A 20,658-nucleotide genomic window follows, 5' to 3' on the forward strand; every position below is an offset into this window, starting at 1 on the left:
AGGCAGATGCCGCAGCATCTCAAGCTGCCACCAGAAATGCCACTGGTAGCTGCGGATGCCACTATTTGAGCCAGCCCCTGCTGGATTTTATTTTTTAAGTTCAGTATTTCCATTTCCCGTTTTGAGTTTGATATTTGATGTTTCCCTTTTCTTATTTTCATTTGCAATTTCATCTTTTTTATTTAGACTACCAGTTTGAGCATTTCCATTCAAGCTTTTGCATTTTGAATGTCACTTCTGTCATTGTCAATTTACATTTTCAAATGATCATTTTACATTTTTTATTTCCTTTTTTCTGTTGCCATGTATTAGTAAGGCCTTGTTGTGGCCTTGTTTTAATGCTGTCTCTTTTAATTTTCTATTTGCACTTTTCATTTGCGTTTTGACCCAACATACCCTCCATACAGGTCCATGCCTGAGCACACGTGCCCCGCCCACCCTGCCTCTCACGGGTTAGTCCACGCTGACACGGCATGGAAGAACCGCCCCGGCTCACTCTTTAAAGCTTTTCACATCATGTCCCAGATTAATAACGAACTCATCGCGACAACAGACTCGGAATAACAACAAACGTCGCGTGCTAGCGGTTTCACCACCTCTGTGACCGCAGCGAGCTGCTCTCTCAGCCAATCAGTGCGCAGCGGAGCTGCGGTTGGCCCCGCCCCTGTTCTCTGTCTGTTCTGGGAGCTGGAACAATCTTGTTGACAGAGGTGAAGTGGTTCCTGTTGCTGGACCTTCTATAGCTCCACAAGCAAACTGGCCGAAACGTCGACAGGGTGGCCCTCACCTGCCCGGACAGCACGCAGCGCGACGTCAGAACGTCACACCTGAGTAGCTTGGAGTTAAAGTGATGACAGATAAACACGTCCTCCCTTCATGCTTACTTTCAACAAAGAAGAAGTTATGGATCTTTGCGACGGGACGAAGAGGAGAAAGGTAAGCGGCGGTGAGCGGGGCTGCAGGCGCAGCACGGCCGGGAAGATGAAGCGGGAGCTGGGCAAAGTGCTCCGCTCCCGCACGGTAGAGGACAACAACCACACGGAGCCCATGCCGGAGGAGGACGACGACGAGGAGGACTGCTTCTCCATCAGCTTCATGCGGAGCGACCGGCTGGAGCCCGCCGTGGTGGTGTCCCCCCGTTACAGCCTGTTGCGGGAGGTGGGCCGGGGCAGCTACGGGGTGGTGTACGAGGCTATAGCTCGGAAAACAGGGGCCAGGGTGGCGGTGAAGAGGCTCCAGTGCGACGCCCCGGAGAACGTAGAGCTGGCTCTGGCCGAGTTCTGGGCCCTGACCAGCCTGGAGAACCGACACCAGAATGTGGTCCAGCTGGAGGAGTGCGTCCTGCAGAGGAAGGGCCTGGCCCAGAAGATGAGCCACGGAAACAAGAGGTCCAAACAGTACCTGCGGCTGGTGGAGACGTCACTCAAAGGTGAGTGCTGCTGGCAGGACAATAACACCAGGGGAGACGTGCAGAGGCACACGGAGCCAGACATGTCTTAGGGGCCCTGAACCACTGACCTCCTGCTTCATACGCAGATTCATAATCTATATAACTTGTTCCAGTTATTTCTGTCACTTATTTTTATATAACCATGAGTTACATTACATCAGGGCGTGGGTTGGCTGACATGTGACACCTTTAAATACAGATACAGGAATCTGTATTTAAAGGTGTTCTGTAAACTGTAAAGTGTGTGATGCAGGACTCTGTGATTTAAACCGTGATTCCTCTGCAGGCCTGTGTCTGTCAGTATGTGCCACCTATAGGAGGTACAGAGGGAACACAGTGTTCCCTCAGCTGAGGAAACACTGTGTACTAACTGGCAGCACGTTAACCCGCTGCCTGCTGACCCAGGTTTCAGACACTAAACGCTGCTGTTACAGTGTAATGTGGGCTGTTATGCTGAAATACTGTGAGTTTATCCTATAACAGCTGCATTTTGATTCACTTCAGTCAGTGTTGTCATTGGTGCAGTTTGACCTACTTATTACCTCCTGTGTTATTGCTCAGCAGGCCTGATAGAAACATGGATATTAGCTGTTAAAGATAACAAATGAATAAGTTTACAGTCTGTGCCTAACTGCTGGAATGAAAAATTAACCTTGAGCTGACATGGTTTGTGGCCATGAAGTGATTTGGAAAACAACACAAAGGACCTAGCTCTCATGTTAACCAAGTTTGTAAAATGCAGTGTGATCAGCAGCCCACAGAGTGCTGATTGGGGCAGGTCGGGGCAGTGAGGAGCGACCCTGTTCGGACATTTTGAAAGGCAGTTTCTCTGCTACCTCGAAGTTACAGAATGTTTCTGAGAGCTGCAGGAAGAGACAGCAATCAGGAAGTGCTGATGTTTGCATTTAAAGCCACGGATATGCTGGTCTTTCTGGTTTTAATATAGAATCTGCTCAGGCCATGGAGTTTATGAAGTGATGTGTGAGAAAGATGATCACCAGTGTGTGTTGGAGCCCGATGGATAAATCTACTGGGCTGATGTGGGAGCTGATCTAAGGTCATTACACTATGTTGTTTATTTTAGCACTGTAAAGTTCTGCTCACTAAATGTCTTCATCACAATTATGTAATAACCAAATTCCAGGAATCCAAACTCAGCCCATTTTTTAATCTTACATGTTGAAATCAGTGTTGGTTTCAAAGATCCTTTGTTCCTGTCCTACCATCAGAAGAGGTGAGAAGCCTCGCCTGAAACATAAGAGTGTAGAGTCGCAGTTACACAGCAAAGGCCAAACACTGAGCTGGTGTGAGTGTGTTTACGTTGTCATCTGCTAACTAAACTGAGCACGAGGGGAGATGTATCCGGATCCACGTGTCTTTCTTAGACGGCTAGATGAGCTAGATGCCTGTTAAGTGTATGGAAGTGTGCAAAGGTTTGAGGTTTGAAACCTCAAGGCGACACAGTGGAAGTGACACAGCTGAACAGGTCTATCTGTGTGCTGCATGCACTTACAAACCACTGATAATGGTGCTGAAACCAGTGCACGACTACAGATGAGTCTGAGAACCTCACCGCTCAGTCAGAAAGTAAATAGCATGTCAGATCCTGTGCTGAAGAGGATGTGAAAGCAGCACATCTGAGGGATTCAGCTCTAATAAACTTTTATCTCACTAATCATCTGTCCATCTTCCCTGCAGGCGAGCGCATCCTGGGTTACCCAGAGGAGCCATGCTACCTGTGGTTCGTCATGGAGTTCTGCGAGGGCGGGGACCTCAACCAGTACATCTTGTCCCGCCGACCCGACCCCCAGACCAACAGGAGCTTTATGCGGCAGTTGACGAGTGCTGTGGCTTTCCTGCACAAGAACAACATCGTCCACCGCGATCTGAAGCCGGACAACATTCTAATCTCTCAGAAATCTGGATCGCCGGTTCTGAAAGTGGCCGACTTTGGCCTCAGTAAAGTCTGCGCTGGCCTGAACTCCAAGAACAGCGAAGAGCACCCTGCAGTGGCGGGCGGCAGAGGCAGCAACCAGAACAACATTGTCAACATAAACAAGTTCTGGCTGTCGTCAGCCTGCGGCTCGGACTTCTACATGGCCCCTGAGGTGTGGGAGGGCCACTACACGGCCAAGGCTGACATTTTCGCCCTGGGCATCATCATCTGGGCCATGATCGAGCGGATCACTTTTATCGACGCAGAGTCCAAGCGTGAATTGCTCGGCACCTACATACGGCAGGGCACAGAGATTGTCCCTGTTGGCGAGGCTCTGCTGGAGAACCCCAAGATGGTTCTCCACATCCCTCAGAAGGCCAGGAGCTCCATGTCTGAGGGCGTGAAGAAACTCCTCCAGGACATGCTCGCAGTCAACCCTCAGGACCGACCAGACGCCCTCCAGCTGGAGGTGCGGATGGACCAAGTCACGTGTGCTGCGTGACGGCCCCGCCTCTCCTTTTGTAACCCAACCAGTCAAAGAAGGGACCCTTTCTTTCCCAGGTAAGCTCCATCTCTTCATAACTTACTATCTACCTACTTTTAGCAATGCTCTCTTTAAGTCCAGCTGAGGAATCTGCAGGTTTGTAACCCACCTGACAGCTGATTTCACTGATTGATCCACCTTCAGCCTGGGTGGTCAGTGATAGAGCTGCTGTAGTGATTGGAAGGAGTAAAATCCTGCTGGCTCCTCTGTGACCCTGGACTCAGCACCACTTGCTTAAAGGGAACACTGGCCACAGGTAACCTAGAAACAGGTAATGTTTCATTCAACTGACAGCTAGAGCGTCCCTCATCTAACAGCCACTGCTGGTGTGACTGATTTACTGCTTTTTAGAAATCTCCTCTCACAGTGAGGATGGATGCTATTTTTTTATTACTTCTAGTAGCCAGGCTGACGTTAGTGTAAGCTGGGAGTTATAAAGAATAAACAAGTCTGTTTTCAACATCACCTGTGTCCTCCTGTCACAGACACTCTTTACGCCCGAGTTGTTGGAGGTCTGACTGGAAGTGGATATAGTTCATACATACACAGAAAAACAATATTTTTCTTTAGTCAGGGGAGTAATTTAAGGATTATTCTGAGTTTGTTGTAATTTGGTATCTTATTTTTGTGGTTTTGGTCCAAATCAAATCAGTCATGATAACATTGTGGGACAACATCACTATGACAAAGTCCTTCACGCCAAGAAACACAAGCAGTCGGACAACAACATTTCGTCCAGATGGTTTGGAAACTTCTTTATCAGGAGGTAAAACTGAAAATGTGCTCACTCGACATGTCGCTAATAATGTTGAAGCAGGAATTGGGTCTGTAAACTGTGATGGATGTTACAGCAGGCAGTTTTATCATTCACCTTGGGTTTCCTATTCCTTGGTTAACCGCAAGTGGCTGATATGGGGATCAGAGGCCTCGCCCCTTCACTCCAAACAGTCCCTAAACCTGACTGAAACTTCCCACATCAGGTGTAAACAGGAGTGAAAGTATCTTCACCGACGTCGACACGCAAAACTGAGCTGTTGACACGGTTGACAAGATCACTGACGTTAAGAGAGTTCAACAGGCGCTGTCACTGCAGGACAAAGAAGGTGAATTAGCAAATACAAAAGCGTAGTTATTGCTGACGTTAGGTAACAGCAGGTGTGTTGATGGCCCCGGGGATGAAGAGGGTGGCTTTTAGATTGGGAACCAGTCAGGGCACAACCTCCGTCCAAGGACAAACAACCCTTCTTTAAAGCACACATGCACAGTCCGGGTGTGCGTGAGAATCATTGTCAGAGTTATTGGCTGAGCTGCATTAACTGCGACGGGCCTCTGGCACTGACCTGACGTGTGCAGTACAGGAGGATTATCTGGTTCCTGTTCACACCTGGCAGTGAATCACATCTGTTGTGCAAACACCGAATTCACTTTCCATTAAAGTCACTTCCTCCTGTGACATTTAGTTTCTCTGACAGTGAACGTGACGTCTGGCTTGTTTCCCATCAACATCCCGCTGCCTCAGGGATTTTCCCTGTTGGCCCTGAACAGAAAGGTGCAGTAAACACGAATGCAGCTCAATAACGTCGACAGAAAGTGTTCACTGACCGCTCTGGTCGTTGCGGTTTCTGTTCTCAACAACAGGAATGACTGCAACACATCTGTGTTTGTATATTTACTCATCTTCAGCCACAAAGGCTCAGACCGCCCACGAAACACAGATGATGCAGCAGTATTGTTATAGTTTCAGTTGTAAGAATGTAATATGTTAACACTGAAGGACTCTCAGAGGTGGATGAAGGCGCGTACAGGTTCACCTGACCTTCAGTAAAGATACTTAGATCAGTAGTGTTCAACATTACTTCTTGCTTCCTCTTTATTATGCACTGCTTATGCTTAATCTGACTATGAGTATTATCACAGTATGGTATTTCACACAGCCATGAGTTATGGGCCACTGTTAACTCACCTGAGTAAAGAAGAGTTGTGCCGTTCCAGTCCAACCGTCAGTGATATCACCACCGCCACAATATAAATGACATGTACCTGCAGCAGGGGATGGAAGAGTGTGTTCATATTGCCGTGAATCGATCACCTCAGGCTGAGTCATATGGCCAAAAATGTTATTGTGATAAAAGAAATCATCTAATTCAATATCAATATTTATCATGAGAACTGGGGTAGGACATGGAGCAGTGGATAAGACGCATGCCTTGTTGTGGGAGATCTGGGTTCGATTCCCAAAGCGTCACATCCACCAATGTGCTCCAGCGGCATGCGGCCTCTGACATGTATAGAAATTGTAATTTGCTTTGGATAACAAACTTCACTAATTTATCTGAATGTAAATGTCAAATCATTATTTCTTTCAAGTTTAAATGATCATTATTGTTTTGTTGCCCAGCCCTCCGTTCACCTGTCATTTATCAGTGTTATAATATTTTCAGTAGAGTTTTTGGAAATGCAAAAAAATGGGGGAATATTATCTTAAGTTTTACTTTAAAAATCTTCACATATCCAGTTCCTTTCTAAGAAGGACATGTTTTGGAGAAGAAAGTTGCACCCTCCCCCAACACAAACACTCCCATTCTGTAGGAAGTGACTTCTGCTGCTGTGACGCTGCGGGATGAGCTGTAAGATGCTAAATGTCTCAGTTTGTTATGTAGAGCGGAATCTCCTTGTCACTCATCATTCAGAGCCGTTATTGACCCGAGCCGTCCCTCTGTTTGTTTGAACTTGGACCCACTGCCAGGACTAAGCCTGGCGTTTGTGTGACAATTAGCTCCCAATCCTGCACCCTGGTAACCCCTTATTGTAAGCCCCCTGAGACCTGGGCCCCTGGCCACTGTGACGTAACGCCTCTCGGCTCCCAGCTGTTAGCAGGGTCGGCGGTGACCTCGTTCTCTCACTGCATGATGGGACAGCGTGTTATGCAACAGGCCCTGCTGGAGAGAGGGATTAGTGGGGGGGGGGGGGGGGGGGGGGGGGGGGGGGGGGGGGGGGGGGGGGGGGGGGGGGGGGGGGGGGGGGGGGGGGGGGGGGGGTGTTTCTGCTGCAGGTGTGTATTACTGTCAGGAGCTGGTTAACTGATGGGACAGCTGACGGCAGCACAGTGACGATACTCACTGATGATTAATGCACCGACTGTTTCTTTCTCCTAATTGGTTGATCAGTTAATCTATAAAATGCCTGAAGATAATCAAAGTGCTGCAGTGTTGTTCAGTCTGACAGTCAATCAGTCCCAGAGGTAGACTGATGAAATGTTTCAACCTGTTGATGATTCTTTTGACTGGATCAATACTGCATTTGAATCAGTTCCTCACGACTCATTTCAACTAGAGACGTGCACACAGTGATGCACCAGCTGCAGGGAGCCATGTGTTTTACTGTTAGGAGAATTATTTGATGGCTATAATACTAACAATTAATAAAAAGAAGTATTATAAATCAGCTGATCTTTATTTTTATACAAACACATAACATGAAAATAAACTCATGATTGACTAAACTCCTGATCATGCTGAACACTTGATTAATCGATATATTGATGGCAAGATGAAAGGTAACATCTTCAGATGTCTTGTTCAGTCTGACAACGTGTCCAAAATTCAAATTACTTCACATTAAACAGAGAGAACCAGCACAACTTGGAGGAGCAGAGCTGCAGCCAGAGACTCGAACAATTGAGCGATATGTTTCTGCGTTACATCATCCGCAGTTTGTTGCTGCTTATCGGCAGACATACAGACCGATACTGACTCATATTAACGTATCAGGAAGATACAGGAGTGTCCTGCGCTCATCCAGCCTTCCGTCCATTGATCGGCATCAGCTACATTAACCCTGATCAGTTATCAGCCCCCTGTTTACTTCACTGTGCAGTGCTCCGCCTCCACCAGCTGTCAGCTGTGTGCCATGAAAACAGATTATCCACAGCTACTGTTGGTGAAAGGAAGGAAGGCCCATCCTTACTGCACTTAACATGGAAGTATTTAAGGAAAGTGACTTTGCTGAAGTCTTTGTTTCAGCTCCTTTAACAATAATCTAAATGTTAGGCCCCCTCTGAGTGGAAGTGAGTTCCTTCTGCTCTGGCAAAAGCAGAAAGATGCTGCTGTGATCAGAGCTGGTTGGTTTTCAGTGCGAGTGACTGGTTTTAAACTAAAGTCTTTAATGGGTCAGGAGTGGGTCATACTTTATAAAATGTGTATGTCAGCATCATCCCACCATGTGTATGTGTCTCACTCGTCCTCCCTCCCTCCCTTGCTCTGCTGGACAATGAGAGCGCTGCTCCTGGTCCGGGGCTTATGGAAGCTTGCGTCTGGAACATTTTGTCCTCTCGCTGCCTGCCAGCCATGTGCCGCCTCTGCCTAAACCAGGCCAGAGCGATGTAAGCCGCGGCCCTCCCCACGTGTGTGCAGCCTTTACTTTGGGAATCCTTTTGACAGCGCGAAAGGGGTTTTTACAAGTTGAGGCATTTGCAGGGTGTTGTCGCACCGCGCTCATGAATGCGTCCACTTCCTGTAATAAACACGGCGATGCCTCCGAGCAGGGCTGATGTGTTCTCTTTGCATCTTATCTGAATACAGCATAGGTCTGAAACAAAGACGCTGCTGCTGCTGCTCCTCTGCAGGAATGATGTTGTTTGGACAGGAGTGTGAAGGCAGGGTACAGTGTGTACTGTATTGGCTCGGGGGGGGGGGCACTGGCGTTCTTATGCAACATGCTTGTAAAAGTGAGCATTCAGTGCTCGAGCAGGCTGTAAATATTTCCTCAGGGCCCTCAGGGTTCAGAGCCACGACTGCAAAAACAAGTGATTCTGGTGAAGCGCCTCTTTATGTTCTCCTGTTTGTTCAGACAATTTAAAGTAAGAGGTAGGGATGCACCGAAATTAATCGGCCGAAAATAGGTATTTTTACACTTTCGGTGTTCGGCCTAATACGTCAAAAGACCTAATAAATTTTACCGAACAGTTACGTTGGTATGTCGGCAGTGTGGAAGCATTTTAAAGGTTCTGTTCTGTTGAATTGTCTCCTAGCACATCCACTCCATCTGTGGCTGACTAGAAAAGGCAACAAACGGTCGGATCCGCTTTGAGTGTTTCTGTTACTCGTTTCTGAGAAGGCGATTAAGCTAGCCGCACCTAAATTTGGAGTACACACGTAATCAAGCCTTCATTCAAGGTTAGCGACTTTATCAGTCAGTTTCTCTCTTTACAAAGTCCTACCTGAAGAGAGGCCATGAAGTCTTCATGTTACGCCATACGAGAACCACATACAACATTATTTATCAAATTGGGTAGGTCTGGTTTTCAAAATAAGGCGTCTATACAGGATGGAAATAAGATTAATTGGATTATATTCACAGAAAGTATAAAACATATTACACTTGTCCATTAAAAGGAAATTTACTTTACCGGACCCTCTCAGGCCTCAAACTTACCCACAATAGTATTTCCAAATCCTGTGGGAAACACTGAGGCAAAAGCGCATTTTGACTTAATTAATGCTACGGTGGAAAAAAAAAAAATTGCAGAAAAAAATGTGAATGTACTTTTTTAGTATTCTGTAAATGTTTTCATTATTTTTTCATTATATTCGGTTTCGGCTTTGGCCAAGAATTTTCATTTCGGTGCATCCCTAGTAAGAGGAAAAAGATGAGGGGGGAAAACCAGTTCAGATGTTTGTCCCACAGCTCTGGATCAGCATGGATCCACATCTTTTCCCCTCCGCTGTGCCCATTCATGGTGACTGTGCTGGATCTAATGGGCTGTAAGCTCTTAACACCGTGTTAATCTCCTCACAGTCTGCAGAGCATCCATCACAGCCTCACTCTGCAGGTGCTGTACGAGGTTATATTATTATTTATTATTATTATTATATTCTGGCCTCTCGGGGCACAGAGAACCTCTCTCTGTGGTTCCACTGTTCTACTAAAGCAGGGTTCATTCTGACCTGTCAATAATAGATGGACAGAGGTGTGTTCAGCATCTGTCTCCTATTCCTGATAACACGTTAGTTTTGGATCTGCTGTCACTGCTGGTACTGAACGTGCGCTCCTTCCGTGACTAAGTGGGAACATAAAAGCTTCAAGATGGCAGTGTGAGCTGAGGGATGGGGAAGCAAACAAACAGTGAAACAAACCTGTAACCAGTGTGGACACATCTGTCTCGGACCTTACTTTATAGATTCAGAATTTGGACAAATTAATTATGTTTTGGCTCCATGTTGTGTGTGCCCTCATGTAGACCTGAAACAATAGGTTAATTAACTGTTAATGAGTTTTGAAATGAAGGAGCCCTGTCTGGCTCCAGCCCTCCCTGCTGAGGCTTCGCTGCTCTGTTGCTGGTCGTTGTGGGAAATGCTTTGTCAGCTTGTCAGGAACTTCGAGGCTCACACCTAAACTTACGTGAACAGTTTTGGTGAATGCCAGCCAAGAAGAACCACCCCAAGCTCGTAAAACACCAGCACACCCTCTGCAGAGAGCTGCCGGCCTCTACCACTTCCCCAAAGATACTGGTCTCTGCTGGTTTTTAAAGAGGCAGTTTGCTTTTTGGTTATGCAACAACAAATCGTGGTCAAGGCGGCTGAGGAGGCAGCAGGATCTGCTGGGCCTTCACCTTCTCCCTGCTTCCTTTGGTTTTGCTTATTTATGGATCAGTGATAAGAAAACAGAAAGCTGATTCAGGAAGGGTTGATTAAAGGTTTATATGTTGTACCATGTCAGTTTAACAGGCATCCAGGGTTGGATCTGATTATATTATATAATATATAAATCATAATTGTGGGCTGGGATTATATATAGTTTAGATTTATATGCATACAGTATTGAGCTAGAAACAAAGTACCTGCTGCTGGGACGTTCATGCAGGTCTGGCTAGTAATGTGCTTCTTGACTCCTCTGCAGGGGGGTCAGAGGTCAGGGGCTCCTACAGAGCACCAGAGGTTCAGTTTTTTCAGTTCAGTCATTTAGGAGAAACATTAAGAAAAGACGAAGGTGACTGAGAACATTTAGGGCTCCAAACGAACCAAAACTCACGAGGGGGAGCGCCAACACCGTTCACCAGCAGCTCACTGACGAGGCTGCCACTTTCGGTTCATCGGCCTTGTGATTAATATCAGCCCATTATCTCAAAATGTCTGATATCAACCAGATTAATCAGTCTATCGCTACACAGCATCCTTCCTTTCTGACTCTGAGATCATTCCGACACTTTATCTGCATGCACCCAAATACACACTGTGAAAGGAGACTGTTCCCTCTTGATGAGTTTTGGCTTGTCACTCTGCCTTCGAGGTAGGTCATGTAGAACAGCGAGAAACACGTTTACATTTCGCTGTCTATAGACGACCTGTTGTATGGACCTGTGGGTTTGAAGCGCTGAAAATGTACTGAACAGCTGCCCGTACGCTTTGCATTGGTCGAGGAAAAATGTGACTCCTCAAGGGACAGGAGATGTTTTGAGGTGAAGTCATACACATTGTACAGAAAGCTCCATCAGAGGAGGGGGTACAAACTGCTTATGTAAACGAAGAAAGTGTTCACTATTAACCTCCAGGCAACTAAACTGTAAACTGGTTTCAGAGCTTTGCCTCTCTAATCTGTACCAGATCATACAGTTCTCTCAAGGACGCTTTCCAGGGATATGAGGGAAATCAAAGTGTCGCTAAAATTAAGTGTTAACATCTCAAATCTATCCCCATCTGTTCAACATGTTTCAGGCTCAGATTGGTTCGGTGTGTATTACGATGTCCCAAACCAGCTGAGTCAGTATGAAGCACGATCAGAATAAAAGGCCTTGTGTGAAGCAGAGGAAAACAGCTGGTTCAGACTGAAATAAAGTCCAGGGTGTGTAAATCTTTCACAGTCCATCCATCCTGTTTGTGTGCGTGCTCAACCGCACGTTTCTCCTGATAACACCAGCTTCTAAATAGAAAGCAGTAAAGCTGTAATTCTCTGTCTCTGTCAGAGCTTTGCTGCGTACAGTCCGCAGGCAGAGAGAGGAGTTGCGTAACAAGTCCATGGTGGGGTGTGCGCTGAGGTATGGGAGGCATGCTCGTTAAAAAGAGAGTCAGCAAGTTCACACATAGGTACCGCATTCCCTGTGAGAGGACGCTCATAGCTGCTGCTGTAACAACAAAGAGCTGAAAGAGCCAGAGCGCAGCCGGTAGACGCCTTATCAGCAGCAACCCCAAGAATTTAAAGGAGGGAGCGTGACAAGAGGATAAAAACAAGGTTCAGGTTGGACATGACTGGAACCCCTTTGCTTGCAGCTCAGAGATTATTAAAGCAGGTTAAATCATCAACCCCTGGACCAGAGGACAGGCCGACGGTGTTTCACTGTAAATATAGTATGTGCTGATCCTCAGATGTGACATAAGCACTTTCCGTGTTTCCATTCAGCAGCAAGCGTGCTTCCTGCAGCGCTGACCCACTTGCATACCAGGAGCTGCGAGCTTATGCAACTAAGGACAAGAGGAACAAACCTCTGTGAGCCCGAGCTGAGGCTATTAGTGGAGTTGAACCTGGACAGCTACAGGCAGGAGACGCACTCAGGTGTCAGGTGGAGCTGCCATCAGTGACAGATTGTCGATCAGTCATACAGAAGAATAATGTGTTTTTTATTGTCTCTTCTGACCTGGTTGCTGGTTTACTTCTTTTTAGCGATGTCGCCGTGTTTCCACGTCTCAGTTGTAAAGAAGAATGTAGGTTATGTTCCCCCCGGTCAGATAAAATGAATTATTTTCTTTATTCAGTTAATTGTTCAGTTCTACGTTAGGGTTGTCACTTTTTAAAAAAAAGAAAATTTGGACAAAAACTAACACACAATCTGTTCACATGAATTTGAACGTGAGCCTCGTACACTACACGACAGTCAGTCTTATTATCCACACGGTGTGGAAGCCACAGCCCTCACACAATCCTATCAAAGCTGCATAACTACAGAGGTGATGGAAATAAAACCTTTCAGTGAGTTATCTCGGTGCTGACCTGTTCATATTTTCTCTGTCTCTCTGCAGCTTTGTTTACAACGTGGACGTGGACTTCAAGGGGAAACGGGACTGTGAAGAATCCACAATCATGATTTGAGCGGGAAGCGACAGTCCCAGAGGTTTGATGATTCCAAACCTCTGGGACAGGAATATTATGCAAGTCAGACCACTGTGCACTTCCAGCACCACCCAGCTAGAGTCTCTGTCACCACGGAGGGCGTTTGGCTGGTGGATGATGCCAGTGTCTCTGATGGGACTTGACGACCAGGTTGTTTTATATTTGTTGCTTTCAGTTCCCAGCAGCTCCGATACCTGCTCTTCCTTAACATTTGTAATGTACCCAGCTGTGGCACAGGTCACCGTACTGGACTGGACCAGCGTGTGAAGGTCAAAGCATGGGAACCCCATCCTTCACAGCCTCGTGCCTTAAAATGATTCACAGAAGTGCGAAAGGATCTTTAAAATGATTTGTGGGTCACGACTCTCACACACTCAGACAGAAATGAGTCTGGAAACACTTTGCCCTGGAGCTTTCTGTCTGCAGAATTCACCAGTGTAATATTTAGATTTCAGTGACATCACCTGTTTTTAACACCTCCCCCCAGCTGCAATAATGTAAAGTGACAATGTGATCTGATTTGGTGGCCCCAGTGCGGTCACCGTGCTGGAGAACTACTGAAGGTTCTGTATCAGTGTCACATGTGTTTTGAAGGAGTACTATAGAATCCACACCTTAGAAGTAGCAGCCCTCTGTTCACTCCACACAACCCTGTTGTAACCAAACAGTCTCCAGCAGGAAAACCCAACTGGTTTTTACTGGTAATGAACAAGTTCCTGTTGAATCCAAAGAGCACCTGTGGGGCAAATTGCATATACCTGTTTACCACCACTGCAGAGCTTAGTATTAACATGTTAGCTAAATTAACGTACGACAAAGAAACAATCATAATGGTTTGGTGACTTTGTACTGAATGTTTTTTATACTGAGGTTGTGTGTGGCGTTTCAGGACTGCTCACAAACTGACATAACATTTCTTTATAGATTCATCACTGAGTAATCTGTCATGTACAGAGACTGAGCGTTGTTTCTGATAGGAATATGTTTCATGGGGCTGACGCCGGAGCAGTATTGAGCCATCTGCGGCTGGTTTGGGGACTGTCACAGGAGATTTGAAGATTTGCCATCTGGAAATAATCCCCAGAGCAGCCATGGGATCCCAACTGTCCCTTCCTTCCTTCCGCTCTGTGCTTCAAACTCTTTGCCATGGCATGTAACTCTGAACACATTCAGCCAGTGGTTGGTCGCAGCCGGCTGTCTGTGCTATGTTTTGTGAAACCTGATCACTACATGTGCAAGACACAGATTCACAGGTGAGGTGGTACTTGAAGCAACTAGAATTTAAAAATTACAAAATTCAAAAACGCACAAGAATAATTGAAAGGCGGAATAAAAAGCAAATGGAGAGTAGTAAAAGGGTTCCAGACCTAGAAAGCTCTGCTCCACTCTCCAGGAACCAAAACCTCCAGCTGGTTTCACGGCACTGCGTAGCGTTTGTCTTCAGTTCAGCAGTAGTTCAGTTGACTGAGGCGTTTTGTAGTCCTACCTCATTCTCAGCTCTCATTAACGACCCCGTCTTAGTTTCTGAAACGAGGGGGCAGTCTGCTGGAGATAGATTTTTACCTCAGACTCTCTTCAGCCTTTAACCTCTGTGTGGTGTTTTGCGGTAGCTGCACCTGCTTTTCCCTTTATAATGACCACACCTGTTAACCTCTCTCCTAATGCCTGTCCAGATTACTATAATGTTGTTTGCATTCAGCAGCTGCAGCTTCTGTAAGGTTATATTATTGTCTGAAGGCCTCGGTGTGTTTCAAACACCATGACTCAAATCCAACGTGGTTCTAGCCATCCAAGGAAGGTTCAAATCAAGGACAACTGGACTCTGAGAGGCTTTTTCAGTTCTGACTGACTGTCATGAAGTCCTAGCTTTTCACACATAGGTTAAAGACTTAGGACCTCTTGCCAGTCAGTCAGAACTGAAGAAGCCTCTCGGATGAGAGGCGAAACATCTTTGGGTGTCTTCAAACACGTCCGGCTGCCCTTGATTGGAACCTTCCTGCTGCCACAGCCTCCATGTGGCCTCATCCCACCGGCTCCCAATCTTTCTCCAGGAATTCTGTCTTTGCCGTCTGGACACAATTCATTCTACAAAAGGGGACTGGCGGTCTTTCCTGAGACAGGACGCTGTCAGACAGGACGTTTCAGACGCTCATGGGAGCTGTAGTTGTTGGATGCTAACAGCTGTTTATGACTTTCTGCTAAAGGATGCGTGTAGCACATAGCTAATCTGTGGTTTAGCCTTTGGGATATTGACCGGCTCAGCAGTGTTCAATGTACGTGTTTTTCTAAGCGTTAAACCTAACTTGCTTCAAAGACTGTATGTGGCGTTACTGAGGTTGATAGTTTGAAAGCTAACTGAGGATCTTCACAGCTAAATCATCACTACTAGAATGCTTCGCCCTGCTGTCGCTGTGTTTTTGTACGAGCCGTTTCATATAGCTCTGTTCAGGCTAGCAATGATTCCACTTGAACACTTTACACTATGCAAAATATTCCACTGCCTCACTGTAAACACCGTGCAGAGCCACACCGTTCTCAAACAGTTGTGCGTAATATCTTGAACGTTCTTGTTTTTTTGTGCATATTTTCAGTGTGTAAAGAAATGTTTCATATATGTAAAATAAGAACCGTTTTTGTTAATGAAGCTGACCGGAGCCATTAGATGTTTGTGAAAGCATCGAGTTTTTTTTTGCTGTAAATATGTTTGACAACTTTTCTTGGAATAAATGATCAAAACTGTCTGGATTAAATGTGTGTTTTTATTCATCTAGTTTTTTTGTGATAACTCTAATTTGATGTCCCTTCAGTGTGGCCTTATTGAACCACTTCATCTGTCATTTCTTTAGTGTTTACATTGTTATGTTTATAAGTTTTTTATGCGGATTACACAGCATTTAGAGCGAGAACACAGAACAAGAGGAGAGGGAGATGGGAAATGACAAACACCAGATGTGAACCAAGGACGTTTTGGTTGATGGTAAACATGTTTTTTATAGTTTCAATATGCACGTCTTCACTAGAAATGTGGAATAAAAAAATGAGACATAGGGTTTAATTTAATGTCTGAGGAACAAAAACAGCTACGCCTCAAACATGTTGGCAGTTTCCTCCCGCTTCCAGTTTTCCTGCTAAGCTAGGCTAAACACATCTTAGGCCCGTTTCTGTTCAGAGGAACAAACTGACCTTCCCATCGGAGTCTGCTATGTCTTTACTGGATGCACAGGGAGGAAAGCGATGATCTTAAATTGTTATGTGACTTATTTTGGGACACTTGAAGTATGGCATACAAGCTGAGTAGTTAAAGTATAAGTTGTTACCCTGGGACTCAAAGGCTATGTAGCCATATCTCCACCTTGCTGTACGTCATGTGCACATAAAGTTTATGTTAAAAAGGCGATGAGTGAATGTTCCAGTGAATGACTGTACAGTTTGACCAAACATGGCTAAATGAACACTGGTTTGTTTTACAGCGTCTATGTCCCGTCACTGTTTGTTTAGGCCCTGAATGGAATAAGTTGTTTCCCACAGTTGGGACTAATCCTCTGTGGATTATCCCTCAGGGTTTGTTTTATCAATCCAGAGACACCAGACAGGCTCAAATCTTTGATCGCCACCCAAAAAACAACCTATACAGTTATTGGGTGCTGATATTTTTATGTCGCAAATCCTCTCGGGATGCAACTAAAACACCCATCTGAAGATTACAGAGAGGTTTTGTTGTAATCAGTTTTAGACGCCTCAGTCTGACACAGAAACAGTTTTACCTTGACCACAGTGCTTCTTTATGCTAACCTGCAATACTGCCGTGGTTTTAGAATGAGGCCTCAGCGGGTAAACAGAGCACAGTGTGATCATATAGCTTAAAAACTATTCACTGAATGAACTGCCCAGGATAGAGATCAGTTCTGATACGCAGCTAAATGCTGGTCAGGACAGCGTAGTATTGTGGATGTAACCTAAATTAGCCAGCTGCTGGTGGTAACTTCATACTTACTGTCCAGACGTGCTATCAAAAGTGTATTTCCTAAAATGTAAAATTTTGCGTTTTCCGTCAGTGAACGCAGCACCAGACAACAGAGGTGTGGGCAGCGACTCACAGATGACCCCAGTGACCTCATCAGGGTAAATCCTGCAAATGTATAACCGAAAGCCTTTTTTTTTTTGGAGCCAGGAACCATTGTTTTGTTTTTGTTTCTATCTTGTGAGTTAAGCAACGTTATGAAGGAGCAACAGGAAATCACTGGACCTGCCCTTTGGAGCTGGATTTAGTTTGTGCTCTCCTTGTGAAGAGTTGCTGTGTGCATGTGAGTGTCTGCTGTCTGGAATGTCTTTTGAGCAGACTTCAGGAAGAGCAGCAGCTGCAGGGGTAGCAGGGATAATACAGGAGGAATAACAGAGGGCAGGGATCCTATTGGCTGAGAGAAAGTTGCATACCCCCTGCCTTCATGAGTAAGGATGGGACTGTAAACATCTCTACAGGACATCAGCTCTGCCATGCCACAGTCATAGATCCAGAGTGTGATTAGCCTGCTGGATTAATAGGAATGTGTAGATTAATGGGTGGGTGGGGGGGGGGGGAGCTTCCCACAGCCCAGACGCAGCAGACAACAATATGTCAGTGTTCGGTGTTCTTTACGTTCAGCTGGGTACACATTGTACTGAGAGGAGGAGCAGGAGGGGGAGGGGGCTGCTATAGCCTGGGAAAGGGGGGGGCGGGGGCAACTGTGACACAGTCACCAAACAGCCAATAGGAGTGCAAGAATCCTCAAATCCCAGACAAGAATCAAGAGTCTATTATTGATGTGGTATTTTATTATTTAGTTGTAGCAAAGTGTATCCAGAAAAATTATTCATGTGCAAAATTTGTTTTATGTAACATGCATTTGTTTAAACACATATTTTAAATGCTTTTTCATTTTTATACGTGTGAAGTCAGTGGAACATGTGCTTTGTTGTGGCTGACAGTCTCTCCTGACGCTGCCTCCTTTGTTCTTGAGGCAATGAAACAAGATAGATAGCTAGAACTTTATTGATCTCCGAGGGGAAATTGCTCGTTCCTCCCGATGAAGGCCATGAGATGTGGATGTAAACCTGGAAGAATGCCTTGAGTTAACGATTTTCTGTCAAACTGCTCTTGCCTTAGATTTCCTTCAGCTCGCCTCAAGAAGAAGAAAGCATGAACCGTTATATTATATTATGGGAGTTCTGCGTGAGCTGATGGTCTGTAGTAAGAAATTGTAATTTGAATAATTTGCCTACAGATTGTCACAAAAAAAAGTAAATATGATTTCATAAGTCAGATCTGTGATATCATTTTGTATCACACAATAATAATAATAATAATTTAATAATATCACACAATTAACTTTATTAAAAGAAGTTTTGATGAAGGAGTTTTCAGGATATTCTAGTTGTTCCACTTCCTGTACCCGTTCTCACATTACAACAAACTTATTTAACCTGTAAACAGAGGTACGTTTATTCAAATACTGTACTTAAGTACAAATTTGAGCTACTTGTACTTTACTTAGTAGAGTATTTTCTTTTCATGCCACTTTCTACCTCTACTCCACCACATCTCAGAGGGAGATATTTTTACTTCACTACATTTATCTGACTACTTTAGCTTCAGTTACTTTATAAAGTAGGATTGTGAAGTAGTCACTTTAGGCTCTGGGCAACTGTGACAACATTTCTCATTATTGTTAGAATTTTTACATCAATTATTTGAGACAATAATCAGCAGATTAATCCAAAAATAATCATTAATTGCAGTCTGATATTATTAATGCATGAGGAATAATAATCTGATGATATGTAACAGTCAAAGGACATTCTTCATTCTTTTAGTACTTTTACTTTTAACACTTTAAGCACATTTTCTTTATTATACTTTCATACTTTTACTTGTAGCACAGTATTTTTTACAGGTAGGTATTAGCACTTTTACTTCATCCACCACTTCACACAACACAGAAACACATGTATAGCTCATATTTGATTTGCTTTGTGTCTCAGAGGCAGTGAGGGCGGGGCGGCAGCCTGAAGACGTGTGTGGTGTTTTCAGGCCGGCTGCCAGAGAACAATATGTTCCAGAACATATAGAAGAGGAGGGAGGGGCTCAGCACACACAGGCAGAGCACTGTAGGATCATGTGTGCTTCACTGGTGTCAGTGTACATGACAGCAAACGCTCCCCGACCCTCTGAGGGTGTCACTGTGCTGTACAGAGACATCTTACTGTAACACTAGTCCAACAGGAGGACAGCATGAGATCAGCAGCGCCTTCTTGCTGATTTCAGATTGCTGCCGTGCTTGGCTGTTGATAAGAAACAGGAAATGAACAGTTCTGTTGACCCATCCAACCCACCAGACTCCTCCTGTCCTCCACGGCCACGTGGGGGCACTGTCACCTGAACAGATGTTTTGGGGCATTTGCTGAAACAACTGACATCATTTTTCTTGTCTCCACCATCAGCTCAGCTGGGTGCAGATGATTTCACATCTACTGAAATGTACATTTGCATATTTACAACAGAATTAAATCTCTGCTGCCTCTGTTTGTATCTGTCCATTTTGATGAAGTGTCTACAGCTACAGGCCGTCACACAGCTGTCCAATAAAAACATCAAATCTAAACTGACCTTCAACAGACTCATTTCAAAATTAGATCTGAACTCTGAGACTAACGAAATCATATCTTATGTTTCATCAAAGCCGGTGGTTAAATGATTAACCTCCACTACGAAGAAGCCAGTTTCTCCTCACATATCCCTGTGGGCATTATTTTGATAGATCGACCTGAAAACAGCTGCGTGAAACCAGCTTTATTACTACACAACCGAAACAATGAGATAAGGAGGCAGAGAAACTCATTGGGGACACCTTTCACTCATTAGATCCATGGTTAACATATTGATTAGTGCATCTGAGAAATCTTTTATTCTGTTTTTGCAGTAAAATGTGGTAAAAAGGTGTTTTAATATAAGTATATTAATACTTTTCTACTAATAGAGGGAAAAAAACAACAAAACAAAAAAACTTTATGTATTGCTTAGCAACACCGATGAGTCCAGGGTCACACTCTTCAGATGTGCAGCAGTGATGCCAACTCATTGATTTGACGTCATTTGTCTCTTTCTGTCAACAGCAACCTGTCGGCATAACATTAGCAGCTGAATTCAGTTGTTCAGCTGAAGAGATGCAGCTCCCATGATGCTCTTTGACTGATCAACTGTCCCTGACTTCAGTTTCCTGTTAAAAACAAAGATGGTGGGAGCGGGAGTCCCTCGTAGGGATCCTTTCCATGATGTTGTCAGACACCTGGTGTAACAATCTGAGCCTGTCGCTGGCAACAAGAAGCACTTTCTGAAGGAAGGAATATGTTGCAGCTGGTTCAGCAGCTGGCTGAAGTTTCTACTGCAGATTAAACATTTTCTGTACCTACCAGAGATGCTCACAAGTCTTTGAGCTAGAGTCCAAGTCAAGTCTCAAGTCTCTCGTGGTTATTACGAATGCTGTATCACCTGCTGCGTTCAATCCAGGTTGCTTATAAAACTGAATAGCTATAAGGGATTCTGTAACTGTAACCTGTTTTTCACTTACAGAGCACAACCATGTGAAATGC

The 20,658-nt window shown here is 45.0% G+C and overlaps 1 protein-coding gene across 1 annotated transcript; it reads left to right on the forward strand.

The window, feature by feature from the left end:
• The first annotated feature begins 407 nt into the window (after positions 1-407).
• LOC123975077 (serine/threonine-protein kinase 35-like) lies at positions 408-15,771 on the forward strand. The gene is made up of 3 exons (XM_046056222.1): positions 408-1,429; positions 3,149-3,947; positions 12,942-15,771. The coding sequence occupies exons 1-2, from the start codon at positions 877-879 to the stop codon at positions 3,886-3,888; spliced, it is 1,293 nt and encodes a 430-aa protein (XP_045912178.1). The 5' UTR covers positions 408-876; the 3' UTR covers positions 3,889-3,947; positions 12,942-15,771.
• Positions 15,772-20,658: the final 4,887 nt, after the last annotated feature.

Source organism: Micropterus dolomieu, linkage group LG08, assembly GCF_021292245.1.
Source record: "Micropterus dolomieu isolate WLL.071019.BEF.003 ecotype Adirondacks linkage group LG08, ASM2129224v1, whole genome shotgun sequence".
Classification (NCBI taxonomy): domain Eukaryota; kingdom Metazoa; phylum Chordata; class Actinopteri; order Centrarchiformes; family Centrarchidae; genus Micropterus; species Micropterus dolomieu.